At 41.6% G+C, this 17280-nt stretch overlaps 1 protein-coding gene across 1 annotated transcript in view; it reads left to right on the plus strand.

Annotated features, from left to right (window-relative positions):
• Window positions 1-17280, plus strand: part of LOC115144502 (CUB and sushi domain-containing protein 1-like) — a 415143-nt gene that overhangs the window by 339201 nt on the left and 58662 nt on the right. Inside the window, 6 exon segments of the mRNA XM_065002644.1 lie at window positions 3412-3528; window positions 4338-4451; window positions 5902-5997; window positions 7456-7659; window positions 9908-10032; window positions 10468-10564. Of these exon segments, the coding sequence (XP_064858716.1) occupies window positions 3412-3528; window positions 4338-4451; window positions 5902-5997; window positions 7456-7659; window positions 9908-10032; window positions 10468-10564 (753 nt within the window).

A 17280-nucleotide genomic window follows, 5' to 3' on the forward strand; every position in this document is an offset into this window, starting at 1 on the left:
AATGCTACATTAGTCAGACCACACCACCCTCTAAAGAGCCCTGTGGTTGCGGGCGGGGCAGTTGCCGTACCAGTCGGTGATACAGCCTGACAGAATGCTCTCAATTGTTCATCTGTAAAGTTTGTGAGGGTTTAAGGTGCCACGACAAATTTCTTCAGCCTCAAATTTCTTGTGCCTTCTTCACCACACTGTCTGTGTGGGTGGACCATTTCAGATTATCAGTGATGTGTATGCCGAGGAACTTGAAGCTTTCCACCTGCTCCACTGCGGTCCCATCAATGTGGATAGGGGCTGCTCCCTCTGCTGTTTCCTGAAGTCCATGATCAGCTCCTTTGTTTTGTCGACATTGAGTGAGATGTTATTTTCCTTGCAACACACTCCCAGGGCCCTCACCTCCTCTCTGTAGGCTGTCTCGTCATTGTTGGTAATCAGAACTACTACTGTTGTGTCCTTTGCAAACTTGATGATTGAATTGGAGGTGTCCATGGCCACGCAGTCATGGGTGAACAGGGAGTACAGGAGGGGGCCGAGCACACACCCTTGTGGGGCCCCTGTGTTGAGGATCAGCGAAGTGGAGGTGCTGTTTCCTACCTTCACCACCTGGGGGTGGCCCGTTAGGAAGTCCAGAACCCAGTTGCACAGGGCGGGGTTTAGACCCAGGGCCCAAGCTTAATGATGATCTTGGAGGGTAATATGGTGTTGAATGCTGAGCTATAGCCATTCTTATATAGGTATTCCTCTTGTCCAGATGGAATACGACCTTGTGCAGTGCGATGGCGATTGCATCGTCTGTGGATCTATTGGGGTGGTAAGCAAATTGAAGTGTGACTAGGGTGTCAGGTAAGGTAGAGGTGATATGATCCTTAACTAGCCTCTAAAAGCACTTCATGATGACAGAAGTGAGTGCTACTGGGCGATAGTCATTTAGTTCAGTTACCTTTGCTTTCTTGGGTACAGGAATAGTGGTGGATATCTTGAAGCAAGTGGTGACAGCAGACTGGGATAGGGAGAGATTGAATATGTCTGTAAACACTCCAGCCAGCTGGTCTGCGCATGCTCTGAGGACACGGCTAGGGATGCCCTTTGTAGTCCGTGATAGTCTGTAGACCCTGCCACATATGTTTCGTGTATGAGCTGTTGAAGTACTACTCTACTGTCTCTATACTGACGTTTTATCTGTTTGATTGCCTTACGAAGTGAATAACTATACTGTTTGTATTCGGCCATATTCCAAGTCACCTTGCCATGGTTAAATACAGTGATTCGCACTTTCAATTTTGGGCAAATGCTGCCCTCTATCCACGGTTTCTGGTTTAGGTAGGTTTTAATAGTCACACTGGGTACAACATCTCCTGTACACTTCCTAATAAACTCAGTCACTGTATCCATGTATTTGTCGATGTTATTATTTTAGGCTACCAGGAACATATCCCAATCTGCGGGATCAAAACAATCTTGAAGCATGGATTCTGATTGGTCAGACCAGCGTTGAATAGTCCTTAGCACGGGTACTTCCTGTTTTGGTTTATGCCTATAGGCAGCAAAATGGAATCGTGATCAGATTTGCTGAAGTGAGGGTGGGGGAGGGCCTTGTAAGCATTTCGAAAAGCTGAGTAGCAATGGTCTGTTTTCTCAGAGCGAGTGCTGCAGTCAATGTGTTGGTAGAACTTCTGTAGCGTTTTTTCTAAAATTTGCTTTGTTTAAATCCCCAGTTAGAATAAATGCGGCCTCAGGATATGTGGTTCCCAGTTTGCATAGAGTCCAGTGTAGTTCTTTGAGGGACTTCCAGGACAATGACTGAAAGTCGCAATGACTGCCAGCAGATACCCATAGATTTCCAGTCATTGTGCTAACGCTACTTAGCATTGCCTCACAAAACGACCTCTAACTTCTTTCATACCGGACACAGAGACATAAAAATGTTATCCACGAGTTGATCTGACTCTGGGGAAGTAGACATATTGCCAAAATCCCAAACTATCCCTTTCATTGTTACCCAGAAATGATTTGATATTGAGATAAAAATGGCTGCATTGGACCTTTAACTAAATCTCTGGCTCCATGGGTGTGAAATTTCTAGTTTTATGCTGGGAAGACCCAGATACAAAACATTTTTTTTACAGCAGAAACTCTGTCTTCCCATAGGAAGTATGAGGTGAGGGTGATGTGATCAAAGGTATGGGGAAGGAGTTTGATAAGCAGAGGACCATGAGCCGGGGCTGCATCCTGACACCAGGTTTATAAGCTCCACAAGGTATTGTGAGCATGAAGGAGGAGACCTGTTGGAGTGAGCTCAGGGAGTCTTAGGGTGCTTGAGACGTGGCAGGAATCTCAATCGATGATCATTGTAGCAAGGACCAAGGGGATGGAAAGAACAAGGCAGGTGCAGGAAGAACACAGGAGGGTATCAAGCGATTGGGGCATTGATATTTTCTGAAAGGTGTAAAGCAAGTAATAATACTTCATAAAAAAGGAAATGGGAAGAAGGGTTAACTAGGGATTTAGGGTCAGGGAGAACAAGAGGGGATCAGAGTTCACTGCCCCCTAATGTTGTGTGTTCAGTCATTTTCTCTCCTTTTGCCAGTATTTATTCAGAGTTTCTCAAAGTAGTTAGTAGGGCAGTACACTACTAGTCCCAGGGACCCATGTACAGTATGATAATAGAATCTTGACATTGACAGATTTCCTCCTTTGTGTTCTGTTTTCATTGACCTTAAATTTAAAGGTGGGTACCATGAATTATTTTATTTCACCCTTCATGCATGGCCCTCATGCTATGTCCTTCGAGTGAAGCCACGTGTGTCCATGGAGCCATTGAAATCAGTATATTTCACCTCTGGACACATTGCAGGCCATATTAAGGACTTACTGTACACGTGCTTAAGGGCAACATAAACACAAAGATATATAAAATCTTAATCATGTGGGCATGAAGGAGCAGACCTGGTGGATTAACCTTTAATGTTTGTCTGAAACTGTGTTGATATTTTGTACAGTGATATGTTATGCCTCTGATAAACACTTTTTTTGGTAGTATGGTTGCTGAAAAAGGTCCCAGACATCATTTAACAGGTTGTACCGGTTCCTTTCAGAGGGACTAAAAGCAAGTAAAAAACATGTAACTGTTTTTTTTTTTCAGTCAAATGCCCCATTTCACCAATGTTATTGACTTAGGCCTATGTAACAAAACAAGTTGTGGATTGAGTTGTTTTGAACCATTATCATTGAGCTGCTATGAATGTTGAATGACGCTCCAGATGTTAAGACGCACAGCACATCTTTGTTCCAACATAACAGCTCGCAACTAGGGCACTGACTTTTCTCCCATGTGTATACATGGTGCTTGTCCTTTCATGATTATTGTCTCTGGGAATGAAGTAACAGGGAGATGGTTTCTGGTGTGTCTTTCAGCTCCTTGTGGTGGTCATTATGCTGGGTCTGAAGGCGTGGTACTCTCTCCTAACTTTCCCCAGAACTACACCACTGGTCAAACGTGCTCCTACTACATTACTGTCTCTGGAGAATTTGGTAAGGTTTTTTATTTTATTTAACCTTTATCTAACTAGGCAAGTCACTTTTAAGAACAAATTCTTATTTACAATGACGATCTACCCCGGCCAAACCCGGACGACGCTGAGCTAATTGTGCGCCGCCCTATGGGACTCCCAATCACAGCCGGCTTGTGCTTCTTGCGCTGAGATGCAGTGTCTTAGACCACAGCGCCACTCGGGAGAAGGGTTAATCAACTGCAACATTATTAAAGCAGCACTTAGACTTAATCTGACTAGTGTTATACCTCTGATTTAGCTGCCTACAGTCCAATGGAGGATTTACCATCATTTTCAGATATTATCATTGTGGAAAGTATGTATCTTAAGATAGTCTCCTCCTATCCAGGCTTATACAAAGCATAGTTCAGTCATGAAGTGCTGAATCATGGATCAAGGTATGTTAGAGTCATCCCTGGTTCTTGTCTGACCTCATACAAGTTATGCTTTCTCAATTGTGCGTGATATTCGGCCGTGATGACACAACCAAAACATATCTAATTGTATAAGGTATTTATCTGTGCCTCAGTGCGTATTTATCATGCATGAACTGGTGTAGCAGATGTGAAATCGCAAGGTAAACATTGTTGGTTAGCCTGTTGTGTGGTGACATCACCCACCCTGAGACCTGGGTAGTTAGCACGCTAGCCTTGTGTCATTGTTGACAAGATTCCAAGTTCCATTTTGCCATTTTAAACTCTCAGTTTACCATTTGCAGATAGGATTGTTTTGGAGCCACGTTTTTCATACTGAGGTAACCTATATGATGTCCCCATTTTGTCTCCTCAGTGGTGTTTGGGCAGTTTGCCTACTTTCAGACGGCAATGAATGACTCAGTGGAACTATTTGATGGGGCCAATCAGAATGCCAGGCTGCTAAGCTCCCTTGCTGGGTCTCATTCTGGTACGTAATAGCTTTCCATTCTTTCCGTTGTTTGTAGCCTTTAAATGAACAAAACCGATGGAAAACCACACATGCAGATGTTGTTGGGGAAGACAAGAGGTGGTATTACAAAAAGGTCTCAGCATGATCCCTGTATTAATAACTGCTGTTTGCACTTGGTTACTGTCTCATTCAAAATGTTTTCATTTCAGTAACTAACATTGTGACATAACGTCCATATTGCGACATAACATCCATATTGCGACATGATGTCCATGCCATATCAGAAATAAGCAATGCTTCAATGATCACGAGTATCCATGGTTTCAGTCCTTAGGCTACTGTTACCGTCTACACTGTTCTTACCCCTAGATGGCTTCAGAGAGAGCTTGTGTGGCCTACCGTCGTTGTTGCTCCCAGTCCTTAGGCCACTCTCTCAGTATTTTTGTATTATTTAAAGCCACCTAATAAAATACGAAAAATTCAACACCTGTCCTCATCCGATTTATCGCTGGTATTAACAGGGGAAGGTAATTACATTTCAGAACAGAAATCAGCCTCAACTTTACATTCTTCTGAGGATTGATTAAGGCTGTTGGATATAAACTGTTTGTATGGGACCTTGTACTATTGAGATTTGTGTTATTCTGCAGTGCAACAATATATTCCCAAGGGAGATGATGGTCTTTGACTTTGTCTTTGGATTTCACCATTCAGTAATGCAGTATGTGATGTGCTATATTAAATTAAAATGGAAAGGTTATACTGAATTAGATAACACATTAATTACCTCTGACATTTGTCCAAGACGTGTATACTAATATTTTCTGTACACTATTCCTTTGCACTGGTAATTGAGATTTTCTATCAACAAGTAACTTGATGTGTTTTCCCTGTCTATTCATGGTGACATTTGAATTATAATGATACATTAGATCATAATGCATTGGCTGTGTTCACCTTAATGGAGGCTGATTAGCAACCTACATTAGCCACATCCACAATAAGCTACTCTACCTAATTATAGGCGTTCAAATGTCATGGCTTTCAATAAGTTCACACCATCAAGAAGACACATCCTACCATGTTTTCATTGTCACAGCTGATTACGTTTTACAAGACTCAGGCCTACAAATGTGTAGCCTATACAAAGTTGTTTACTTGTCCAACATTCTCATTATTGATAAGACTTTGTTCTTCCTCTTATTATTAAGAGAGTCCTCTACTCTATAGACCGTACTTAAAAGTTCAACTGCCAACATCATGCTATTTACCCAGCAAGATTTTGAATGGGAACTGTTTGAATGGGAACAATTCATCATGCAGCTGAGGTTTTGTTCTGTATAGCACACAAGAAGGGTCGGGAATCTCAAGAAAGGCCACTGTTGTCTTCATAGGGTTAACACTGTGAGTCAGCATATTGTGTGTGTTTAAAAAAAGAAAGAAAGATATATTCATCCTTTTTTTGCAGGAGAGACCTTGCCCCTGGCGACTTCAAACCAAATTATGGTGCGATTTACTGCAAAGAATGGTCCTTCCGCCAGGGGTTTCCACTTTGTTTACCAAGGTATGTTTATATACTGTATGAACAGGTAATATGTTGCAATATATACATACTCAGGTCACATGCATGACCCTTCCTTACTGTTTTTACCCCTGTGGCAGTAGGTGTGTTTCCTGGAGGCCTCCTGAAGCCCTCCATCCCCAGGCACCAAAGGGTCTTATCTATCCATGTTATGGTTCCCATGGTTGTCAGGCTGTTCAGGGCATTTGCCATTATCTCTCTTGCCCCATGGGAGCCTAGGGTGCCAGTACTCTAATCATTATACCTGTGCAAGGCATGTCATGGTGAAAGGGATTTCTAGCTGCTTTAGTAGGCATTGAGCAGAAGGGCTCATACAGATACACTATAGAACCGTAGGTTGAAAGTGTCATAACCAATATTTAAGGACTCCCTCTCTCTTGCATAATCAATATAAAATGTCACACATTAATATATAAAATATAAACCCACATGTTTTATAAAACGTTTCCAGGATGGCAGAGTACGATTTTTCTTTTTTCTTTCTTAACTCAATCCTTTCAGATTCCTTAAATCCAATGATGCCTTTGGCTTTTATCATCGAGGTGTCATGTCTACTTTATTTTAGTGTCATTTAGAGGTTCTCTCTCATGTAGATAATAGCTCACCTCAGGACACATCAAGCATTTTCTCTCTCTGTCAAAATTGTAATAAATAAGCTATGTGAATTACATGAACTTTTACTTTCAGCTGCCTTATAAAAATGGATGATCTCAAATTGTAATCTTCCATAAAGTATGTTGAGCACATATACTGTACAGTGTTTACCAGACTGTGGGGATGGAAGGGTTTTTTAAATACTCCCTGACAGTTAGGATAGTTTGTTTGGTACATGATTGCAGAACACATTCTGCTCTGGTACAGGTCTAGAAATATCAGACACAATCCCTCCCAGCCCAACAGTAAAGGCCTCAATATTGCATTAAGATATACTATATACTGTAGATAAAATAGTATTTGAACACTTACCCCCCCCCCCCCCTCGGATATGGAGTTTCACACGTGAAAAACCTTAACGTGTGAAAATCTCACTTTCACATCACAATGTGAAAAACATTCATGTCTGTGAGAGAAGAGGGGACATGGCTATGCATGCAGTGGTACATAATGTTTTGATATACTGTAGTACAGATTGTAACCAGTCATGTTTTGAATATCAGATATATATATATATTTGGTTTCATTGTCATCTTCCATGCCTTGGTGTCCTGAGAGTGTTCATGATTGAATAACAAAGTTATAACACATGCTAAAGTGTTTTTACTTCAGCATGAATTAGCCATTAGTATGGCTGATGATACACTGAGATCCTTCTAAAGATCTCAAATGTCCATAATGACAAATCATATATTACTACCACATTGTATTGCAATTTTCCTGTGAGCTTTAAGCGAAGAGTTATCACATCTAGGTGTTAAACACTGGGGACTCTTTTCTTTGTAGCTGTTCCTCGCACCAGTGACACGCAGTGCAGCTCTGTCCCAGAGCCGCGGTACGGTAGACGGATGGGGTCCGACTTCTCCGCTCGTTCCATTGTTCGCTTTGAGTGCAACCCTGGGTATCTGCTACAGGGATCCAAAGCCATCAAATGCAATGTGGTCCCCAGTGCACTTGCCCAGTGGAATGATACTGTGCCCGCTTGTGCTGGTAAGCCTCCTCAAATCAGTCACATTTGTGGACATTGATTTAGAGATGGGTTCATGTTGTTGTAAAAGGGAAATTACACCACTTTTCAACCTGGTATTAATTATCACCAGACCCATACCGAGTCTGTGAAAACGACTAATTTCCACTATCTGCTGTTAAAATAAATGTTTTTACTTTATTTTTATTTTTTTACGGTAAAACGTAGGAATGCGCTGTTTTTACATATGTAGACATTGGTATGGTGCTGAGATAATGAATATGAGGTTGAAATGTGGTGCAATTGCCCTTTAAGAACATACAGTGGGTAGAACATCTAATAGATATGTCATCATTTTTTACATTTGTAAGTTACCATAAACACCATAAACATACGAGATATTGCGAAGTGAGATGATTCTTTAGTCACAATAATGTTCTAAACTCAGCAAAAAAGAAACGTCCCTTTTTCAGGACCCTGTCTTTCAGAGATAATTCGTAAAAATCCAAATAACTTCACAGATCTTCATTGTAAAGGGTTTAAACACTGTTTCCCATGCTTGTTCAATGACCCATAAACAATTAATGAACATGAACCTGTTGAATGGTCGTAAAGACACTAACAGCTTACAGACGGTAGGCAATTAATGTCACAGTTATGAAAACCTAGGACACTAAAGAGGCCTTTCTACTGACTCCGAACAACACCAAAAGAAATATGCCCAGGGTCCCTGCTCATCTGCGTGAACGTGCCTTAGATGTGGCCAGGGCAATAAATTGCTATGTCCGTACTGTGTGAAACCTAAGACGGCGCTACAGGGAGACAGGACGGACAGCTGCTCGTCCTCGCAGTGGCAGACCACATGTAACAACACCTGCACAGGATCGGTACATCCGAAACATCACACCTGCAGGACAGGTACAGGATGGCAACAACAACTGCCCGAGTTACACCAGGAATGCACAATCCCTCCATCAGTGCTCAGACTGTCCACTATAGGCTGAGAGAGACTGGACTGGGGGCTTGTAGGCCTGTTGTAAGGCAGGTCCTCACCAGACATCACCGGCAACATCGTCGCCTATGGGCACAAACCCACCGTCGCTGGACCAAACAGGACTGGCAGAAAGTGCTCTTCTCTGACAAGTCGCGGTTTTGTCTCACTAGGGGTGATGGCTGGATTCGTGTTTATAATGGAAGGAATGAGCGTTACACCGAGACCTGCACTCTGGAGCGGGATCTATTTGGAGGTGGAGGATCATGGTCTGGGGCGGTGTGTCACAGCATCATCGGACTGAGCTTGTTGTCATTGCAGGCAATCTCAATGCTGTGCATTACAGGGAAGACATCCTGACATGACCCTCCAGCATGACAATGCCACCAGCCACACTGCTCGTTCTGTGCATGATTTCCTGCAAGACAGGAATGTCAGTGTTCTGCCATGGCCAGTGAAGAGCCCAGATTTCAATCCCATTGAGCTCGTCTGGGACCTGTTGGATCGGAGGGTGAGGGCTAGGGTCAATGCCCCCAGAAATGACCGGGAACTTACAGGTGCCTTGGTGAAAGAGTGGGGTAACATCTCACAGCAAGAACTGGCAAATCTGGTGCAGTTCACGAGGAGGAGATGCACTGCAGTACATATTGCAGCTGGTGGCCACACCAGATACTGACTGTTACTTTTGATTTTGACCCCACCCCCTTTGTTAAGGGACACATTATTCCATTTCTGTTAGTCACATGTCTGTGGAACTTGTCCAGTTAATTGAATTCAGTTGTTGAATCTTGTTATGTTCTTACAAATATTTACACATTTTAAGTTTGCTGAAAATAAACGCAGTTGACAGTGAGAGGACATTTCTTTTTTTACTGAGTTTATATAGAATTATAAACTGGGTGGGTCGAGCCCTGAATGCTGATTGGCTGACAGCTGTGGTATATCAGACCGTATACAATGTGTATGACAAAACCATTTATTTTTACTGCTCTAATTATGTTGGTAACCAGTTTATAATAGCAATAAGGCACCTCTGGGTTTTGTGGTATATGGCCAATATACCACAGCTAAGGGCAGTGTCAAGGCACTCCGCGTTGCATTGTGCTTAAGAACAGACTTTAGCCATGGTATATTGGTCAAATACCACACCTCCTCTGGCCTTATTGCTTAAATTACTCATGTCAAATTTCCACTCGGTGTCTTGACTCACCATGGCTACAGGAACCTGGCATGTGCCCCATTCAATGTGACTCTAATTTCCCCTCTGTTTCGCTCCCCAGTTCCATGCAGCGGTAATCTGACAGAGAGAAGAGGCACCATACTCTCCCCCGGATTCCCCGAGCCCTATGGGAACAGCTTGAACTGCGTGTGGAAAATCATTGTCACCGAAGGAGCTGGGATTCAGGCAAGTACAAAGGGGGCAGGTCTGAACTCATCGAAAGTAATAAGCTACACCGACAGACAGAGAAGAGAGGGAAAATTGTATTTTTTGAGTGACAGGCTGTAGCACATTTTAACCGTCAGTCGTCCTACTGAGAAGAAAAGAAAATTAGACGGTATAAATTAGACCCGTTGCCAGCAGAAGTAGTTTTAAAGCACATAAAAAACAGCTGCAGTCTTATTGCTATTGATCGTGCCCTAATGAGAACAACTCGTTTTTTTAAATACTTCTTATAAGAGCACAGTATAAAACCTGGGTTTATGTCTATAGCAGGAGAGAAAACTTCCCTCAATAAAAAACACCAATCTCTCATCCAACCATTCAAAATGCTTGTCCTTTCAGAGAGATGGCATGTACATTATTTTTGTCACTCTATTTATGTATTTTTTTCTTTTGCAGATTCAAGTAATGAGCTTCGCCACTGAGCATAATTGGGATTCCTTAGAAATCTATGATGGAGGGGACATGACAGCTCCTAAACTTGGAAGCTTTTCAGGTGGGAATTGGATTACTTAATCATGCATGGAATCACACGTTTCCCCTTGAGATATCATGTCTGTGTGCAATATAATACTTATTGCAAATTAGGTTTCATGTGTTTTACAGAATTCTTACAGGCCTATTATTTTGAAGACCACAATAAAAATGAAACCGACTCATGTTATGTTCCGTAGTTCTTCTAGGGGACTGAACATTGATCATGGGTCCAATACCTTTCTCCGCAATCTTTTACACAGCCGACCAATGTCCCAATCGTCATGTTGGATGACTCACAGTATTAGCTCCAGAGACCTTTTGAAATCCAGTTGGCAGCCATCTTGGCCTTCTTTGCCTCCCAGTTAATCCTAGGAACAGCATTTCTGCAACTGAATAGCTTTGTCTGCTATCTAATGAAGACGTTGAATGCTATGGCTCCATTAGGCATGATCAGTGATATGTATGGCATATTCCATCCTTTTGAAAATAGAGGGCACTTCCGCTGTCTGGCAAATGTGTGGGTTTATCAATCTTGAGTAGATCCATTAGTTCATGACTTTCACTATGTGTACATGATTTTAAATGATTCAGTAAGCGAGGTCAGTTGGAGAAGAAGGTCATGACAGACATTGGGGACATGTTGGAACTCCTCCATAGGAATGAATAGAATTCTGCAGAATTTCAATTCAATATTTCAAGGACGAAATTACATGTATTTAAGTATTTTTGTTGTTGTAGTGGGGACAGTAACATTAGTACTTTCTAAAAACTATTCTTTAAGGATTTTTAAAATATATATTTAAAAAAAAATATATATATATATATATATATCATGTATATCATGTATATACAGTATACACTACCGTTCAAAAGTTTGGGGTCACTTAGAAATTTCCTTGTTTTTTAAAAGAAAAGCACATTTTTTGTCCATTAAAATAACATAAAATTGATCGGAAATGCAGTGTAGACATTGTTAAAGTTGTAAATGACTATTGTAGCTAGATTTCTTTATGAAATATCTACATAGGCGTACAGAGGCCCATTATCAGCAACCATCACTCCTGTGTTCCAATGGCACGTTGTGTTAGCTAATCCAAGTTCATCATTTTAAAAAGGCTAATTTATCATGAGAAAACACTTTTGCAATTATGTTAGCACGGCTGAAAACTGTTGTTCTGATTAAAGAAGCAATAAAACTGGCCTTCTTTAGACTAGTTGAGTATCTGGAGCATCAGCATTTGTGGGTTCGATTACAGGCTCAAAATGTCCAGAAACAAAGAACTTTCTTCTGAAACTCGTCAGGCTATTCTTGTTCTGAGAAATTAAGGCTATTCCATGCGAGTAGTTGCCAAGAAACTGAAGATCTTGTACAATGCTGTGTACTACTCCCTACACAGAACAGCGCAAACTGTCTCTAACCAGAATAGAAATAGGAGTGGTAGGCCCCGTTGCACAACTGAGCAAGAGGACAAGTACATTCGTGTCTAGTTTGAGAAAAAGACACCTCACAAGTCCTCAACTGGCAGCTTCATTAAATAGTACCCGCAAAACACCAGTCTCAACGTCAACAGTGAAGAGGCGACTCCGGGATGCTGGCCTTCTAGGCAGAATTCCGCTGTCCAGTGTCTGTGTTCTTTCATCCATCTTAATCTTTTATTTTTATTGGCTCTTTCTTTGCAACTCTGCTGAGAAGGCCAGCATCTCGGAGTTGCATCTTCGCTGTTGACGTTGAGACTGGTGTTTTGCGGGTAGTTTCTCCCATTCTTCTCTGCAGATCCTCTCAAGCTCTGTCAGATTGGATGGGGAGCGTCACTTTACAGCTATTTTCAGGTCTCTCCATAGATTTTCGATCAGGTTCAAGTCCGGGCTCTGGGTGGGCCACTCAAGGACATTGAGACTTGTCCCGAAGCCACTCCTGCATTTGTCTTTGCTGTGTGCTTAGGGTCGTTGTCCTGTTAGGTGAACCTTCGCCCCAGTCTGAGGTCCTGAGCAGGTTTTCATCAACGATCTCTCTGTACTTTGCTCCGTTCATCTTTGCCTCGATTATGATGAGTCTCCCAGTCCCTGCTGCTGAAAAACATCCCCACAGCATGATGCTGCCAACACCATGCTTCTGAGAATCTTTAGGTGCCTTTTGGCAAACTCCAAGCTGACTGTCATGTGCCTTTTACTGAGGAGTGGCTTCCGTCTGGCCACTTTACCATAAAGGCCTGATTGGTAAAGTGCTGCAGAGATGGTTTTCCTTCTGGAATGTTCTCCCATCTCCACAGAGGAACTCTGGAGCTCTGTCAGAGTGACCATCAGGTTGTTGGTCACTTCCCTGACCAAGGCCCTTCTCTCCCGATTGCTCAGTTTGGTCGGGCGGACAGCTCTAGAAAGAGTCTTGGTGGTTCCATACTTCTTCCATTTAAGAATAATGGAGGCCACTGTGTTCTTGGGGATCTTCAATGCTGCAGAAATGTTTTCATACCCTTCCCCAGATATGTTCCTCTACATAATCTTGTCTCGGAGCTCTACGGACAATTCTTTCGACATCATGGGTTGGTTTTTGCTCTGACCTTATATAGACATGCTTTTCCAAATCATGTCCAATCAATTGAATTTTCCACAGGTGGAGTCCAATCAAGTTGTAGAAACATCTCAAGGATGATCAATGGAAACAGTTTTTGTTCTTTTTAATAAATCTGGAAAAATGTCAAAAACTTTTTTTGCTTTGTCATTATGGGTTATGGTGTGGATTGCTGAGGATATTTTTATTTAATCAATTTTAGAATATGGCTGTGATGTAACAAAATGTGGAAAAAGTCAAGGGGTCTGAATACTTTCCAAAGGCACTGTATGTTATACAATGGTGGAGGAGTGCCAAGATGGAGGCGCGGAGGCTTTAAAACAGTGCCCCTGTCAGCCGTCTAGTGTATATATAAACCATTGGGTGCACCAGTGGGTGGAGGGTGTCTTAACTTGCGTCTGTCCTCCTTTATCATGCTAAATGCCAACTGATAGGTGTTAGCTGTGTGGGAGTGTTAAACTGTGGGGGATTTCCATGGCAGGTTATGTTGTCAAGCCGCCCCATCTGTGATATTTTAGGATGTCCTCCTGTGGGTCAAAACTACACATTCTTTATGTTAGAAAATATAGATGTGAGAATGGACACATCTGTTACACACATCAACACAGTCGTGAAGAGGGCAGGACAACGCCTCTTCTCCCTAAGGAGGCTAAAAAGATTTGGCATTGCCCTTCAGATCCTCAAAAAGGTATACAGCTGCACCATTGAGAGCCTCTTAACAGGCTGCATCACCTCTTGGTATGGCAAGTGCTTGGCATCCGACCGTAAGGTGCTACAGAGGGTAGTGCGTATGGCCCAGTACATCACTGTGGCTGAGCTCCCTGCCATCCAGGACCTATATACCAGGGGGGGTCAGAGGAAGGCCCTAAAAATTGTTAAAGACTCTAGTCACCAAAGTGATAGACTGTTCTCTCTGCTACCACACGGCAAGCGGTACCGATGCACCAAAAACCCTGAACAGCTTCTACCCCCAAGCCATAAGACTGCTAAATAGTTAGACTCATCACATATGCTGTTGCTACTATTTATTATCTATCCTGTTGCCTAGTCACTTTATTCCTAGTTTTTGTACATATCTACCTCAATTAGCGTGTACCTCTGCACGCTGACTCTGTACTGGTACCCTGTGTATATAGCCAAGTTATTGTTACTCATTGTGTATTTGTTATTACTTTTATGATTACATGTTTTACTTTTCTATTATTTCACTATCTTCTTTCTCTCTGGGAAGACTAACATTTCAATGTGACGAATAACATTTGATTTGATTTGATTACCATGGTCTCTCCAGCAGGAGGGGATCTCCTGCAGCGGGAAAGGGGGGATTAACCTTTTTTGTGCCTCCCAATGGATATACGTGTAGCCATGCCCCGAGCAATGCCTTCTACAAGCCTGTAATGAACTCAGCTAGTGTCACAACAACAGGCTTAGAAAAGGTCAGGCAACTAGGGAGTCATGTGGCTTTAAGGCAAAATGTCTATGCTAAGATATCATTCTGAATGTATTAGTTCATGTGGTTCACCACTGCCGCACTCCTCTAAGCCAAGGTTTTACATGCAACAAAAAAATGGTTGTCTAGGCCATCTAGTGAATAAATAAATAATGATGTCAGAGAACACCTGGTGACGGTTGTGTATGACTCATTGAATCTAAAGGAAAATACAATGGTAATTTACCTCCATTTTGAGCTGGGTTGTCCAAATGGCACAGGCACTGAGTCATCTTTAACATCGGTGAAATGTCTCCAAATCAGTAATCAGTGACATTAGGAGGGAATAAGAGAGAGGCTGTATCGTGTGCAGTGGCACGTTAAGATGCACAGTTTCCCCTTCATCGTTGTGTGGTCCGCCTTTACATCCTTGACATCCTCACCATTATAATCAGTCTTTTTATTCTTCTTTTAGTTACAAATCCATTAGGATAATTCTCTTAATTAAACTGTCGGAAATGCTTTGTGTTCTCTGTCGCCTTCCTTTTTGCATGATGTATCATACAGGATTAATCACACTTAATCAAATACCAATTCGATTACAATTGAATGAGGCTTATCTTTTCTGTTTACCACTATCCCCCTATTACCACTATTAACAGTAGAATGTACAAATGATGAGGATATGCTGTTGAAAAGTGGTAAACGTGATATTTGTTGAAAAGTCCACTTCACAGTAGCTGCTGTTGTTGCATGGTTTGGTATTCCTTGCCTCAAATTGATTTCAGATTGTGGCATTAATTGCTTTTGCCGTGGACACTTACATTTGAAGCATGATTCATTTGTGATCGATGGAAATATTTAATAATTAATCATACTTCAAATGTAAGTATTCACTGCAAAAGTAATTAAATCCACAATCTGAAATACATTTTATAGGACTCCAAAGATCAAATCAAATTGTATTCATCACATGCTTCATAAACAATAGGTGTAGACTAACAGTGAAATGCTTACTTACAGGCCCTTCCCAATAATGTAAAGAGAAAAAATTTGAAATAATATAAAAAGAATAAAACAAAGAATAAATACACAATAGCTTGGCTATGTACACGGTATACCAGTACTGAGTCGCTGTGCAGGGGTACGAGGTAATTGAGGTAGACATGTACATATACTGTAGGTAGGGATAAAGTGACTAGGCAACATGACAGGTAATAAACAGTAGCAGCAGCGTATGTGATGAGTCAAAAGAGTCAATGCAGATCGCCCGGGTAGTTGCTCATTTACTGTTGCCGTCAGTTTATGTCTGTATACCACTCTCATTATGTGGCCATTGTGGCTATTGATTGGGTTTATGTCTATATACCTCTCTCATTATGTGGCCATTGTGGCTATTGATTGGGTTTATGTCTGTATACCTCTCATTATGTGGCCATTGTGGCTATTGATTGGGTTTATGTCTATATACCACTCTCATTCTGTGGCCATTGTGGCTATTGATTGGGTTTATGTCTATATACCTCTCTCATTATGTGGCCATTGTGGCTATTGATTGGGTTTATGTCTGTATACCTCTCATTATGTGGCTATTGTGGCTATTGATTGGGTTTATGTCTATATACCACTCTCATTCTGTGGCCATTGTGGCTATTGATTGGGTTTATGTCTATATACCACTCTCATTATGTGGCCATTGTGGCTATTGATTGGGTTTATGTCTATATACCACTCTCATTATGTGGCCATTGTGGCTATTGATTGGGTTTATGTCTATATACCACTCTCATTATGTGGCCATTGTGGCTATTGATTGGGTTTATGTCTATATACCACTCTCATTATGTGTCCATTGTGGCTATTGATTGGGTTTATGTCTATATACCAATCTCATTATGTGGCCATTGTGGCTATTGATTGGGTTTATGTCTGTATACCACTCTCATTATGTGGCCATTGTGGCTATTGATTGGGTTTATGTCTATATACCACTCTCATTATGTGGCCATTGTGGCTATTGATTGGGTTTATGTCTATATACCTCTCTCATTATGTGGCCATTGTGGCTATTGATTGGGTTTATGTCTATATACCACTCTCATTATGTGGCCATTGTGGCTATTGATTGGGTTTATGTCTATATACCACTCTCATTATGTGGCCATTGTGGCTATTGATTGGGTTTATGTCTATATACCACTCTCATTCTGTGGCCATTGTGGCTATTGATTGGGTTTATGTCTATATACCACTCTCATTATGTGGCCATTGTGGCTATTGATTGGGTTTATGTCTATATACCACTCTCATTATGTGGCCATTGTGGCTATTGATTGGGTTTATGTCTATATACCACTCTCATTCTGTGGCCATTGTGGCTATTGATTGGGTTTATGTCTATATACCACTCTCATTATGTGGCCATTGTGGCTATTGATTGGGTTTATGTCTATATACCACTCTCATTATGTGGCCATTGTGGCTATTGATTGGGTTTATGTCTATATACCACTCTCATTATGTGGCCATTGTGGCTATTGATTGGGTTTATGTCTATATACCACTCTCATTATGTGGCCATTGTGGCTATTGATTGGGTTTATGTCTATATACCACTCTCATTATGTGGCCATTGTGGCTATTGATTGGGTTTATGTCTATATACCTCTCTCATTCTGTGGCCATTGTGGCTATCGATGGAGTTTTGTTTCATCATGTTTAGAGATGATTGCCAAAT

This window comes from Oncorhynchus nerka, linkage group LG16, assembly GCF_034236695.1.
Source record: "Oncorhynchus nerka isolate Pitt River linkage group LG16, Oner_Uvic_2.0, whole genome shotgun sequence".
Lineage (NCBI taxonomy): Eukaryota > Metazoa > Chordata > Actinopteri > Salmoniformes > Salmonidae > Oncorhynchus > Oncorhynchus nerka.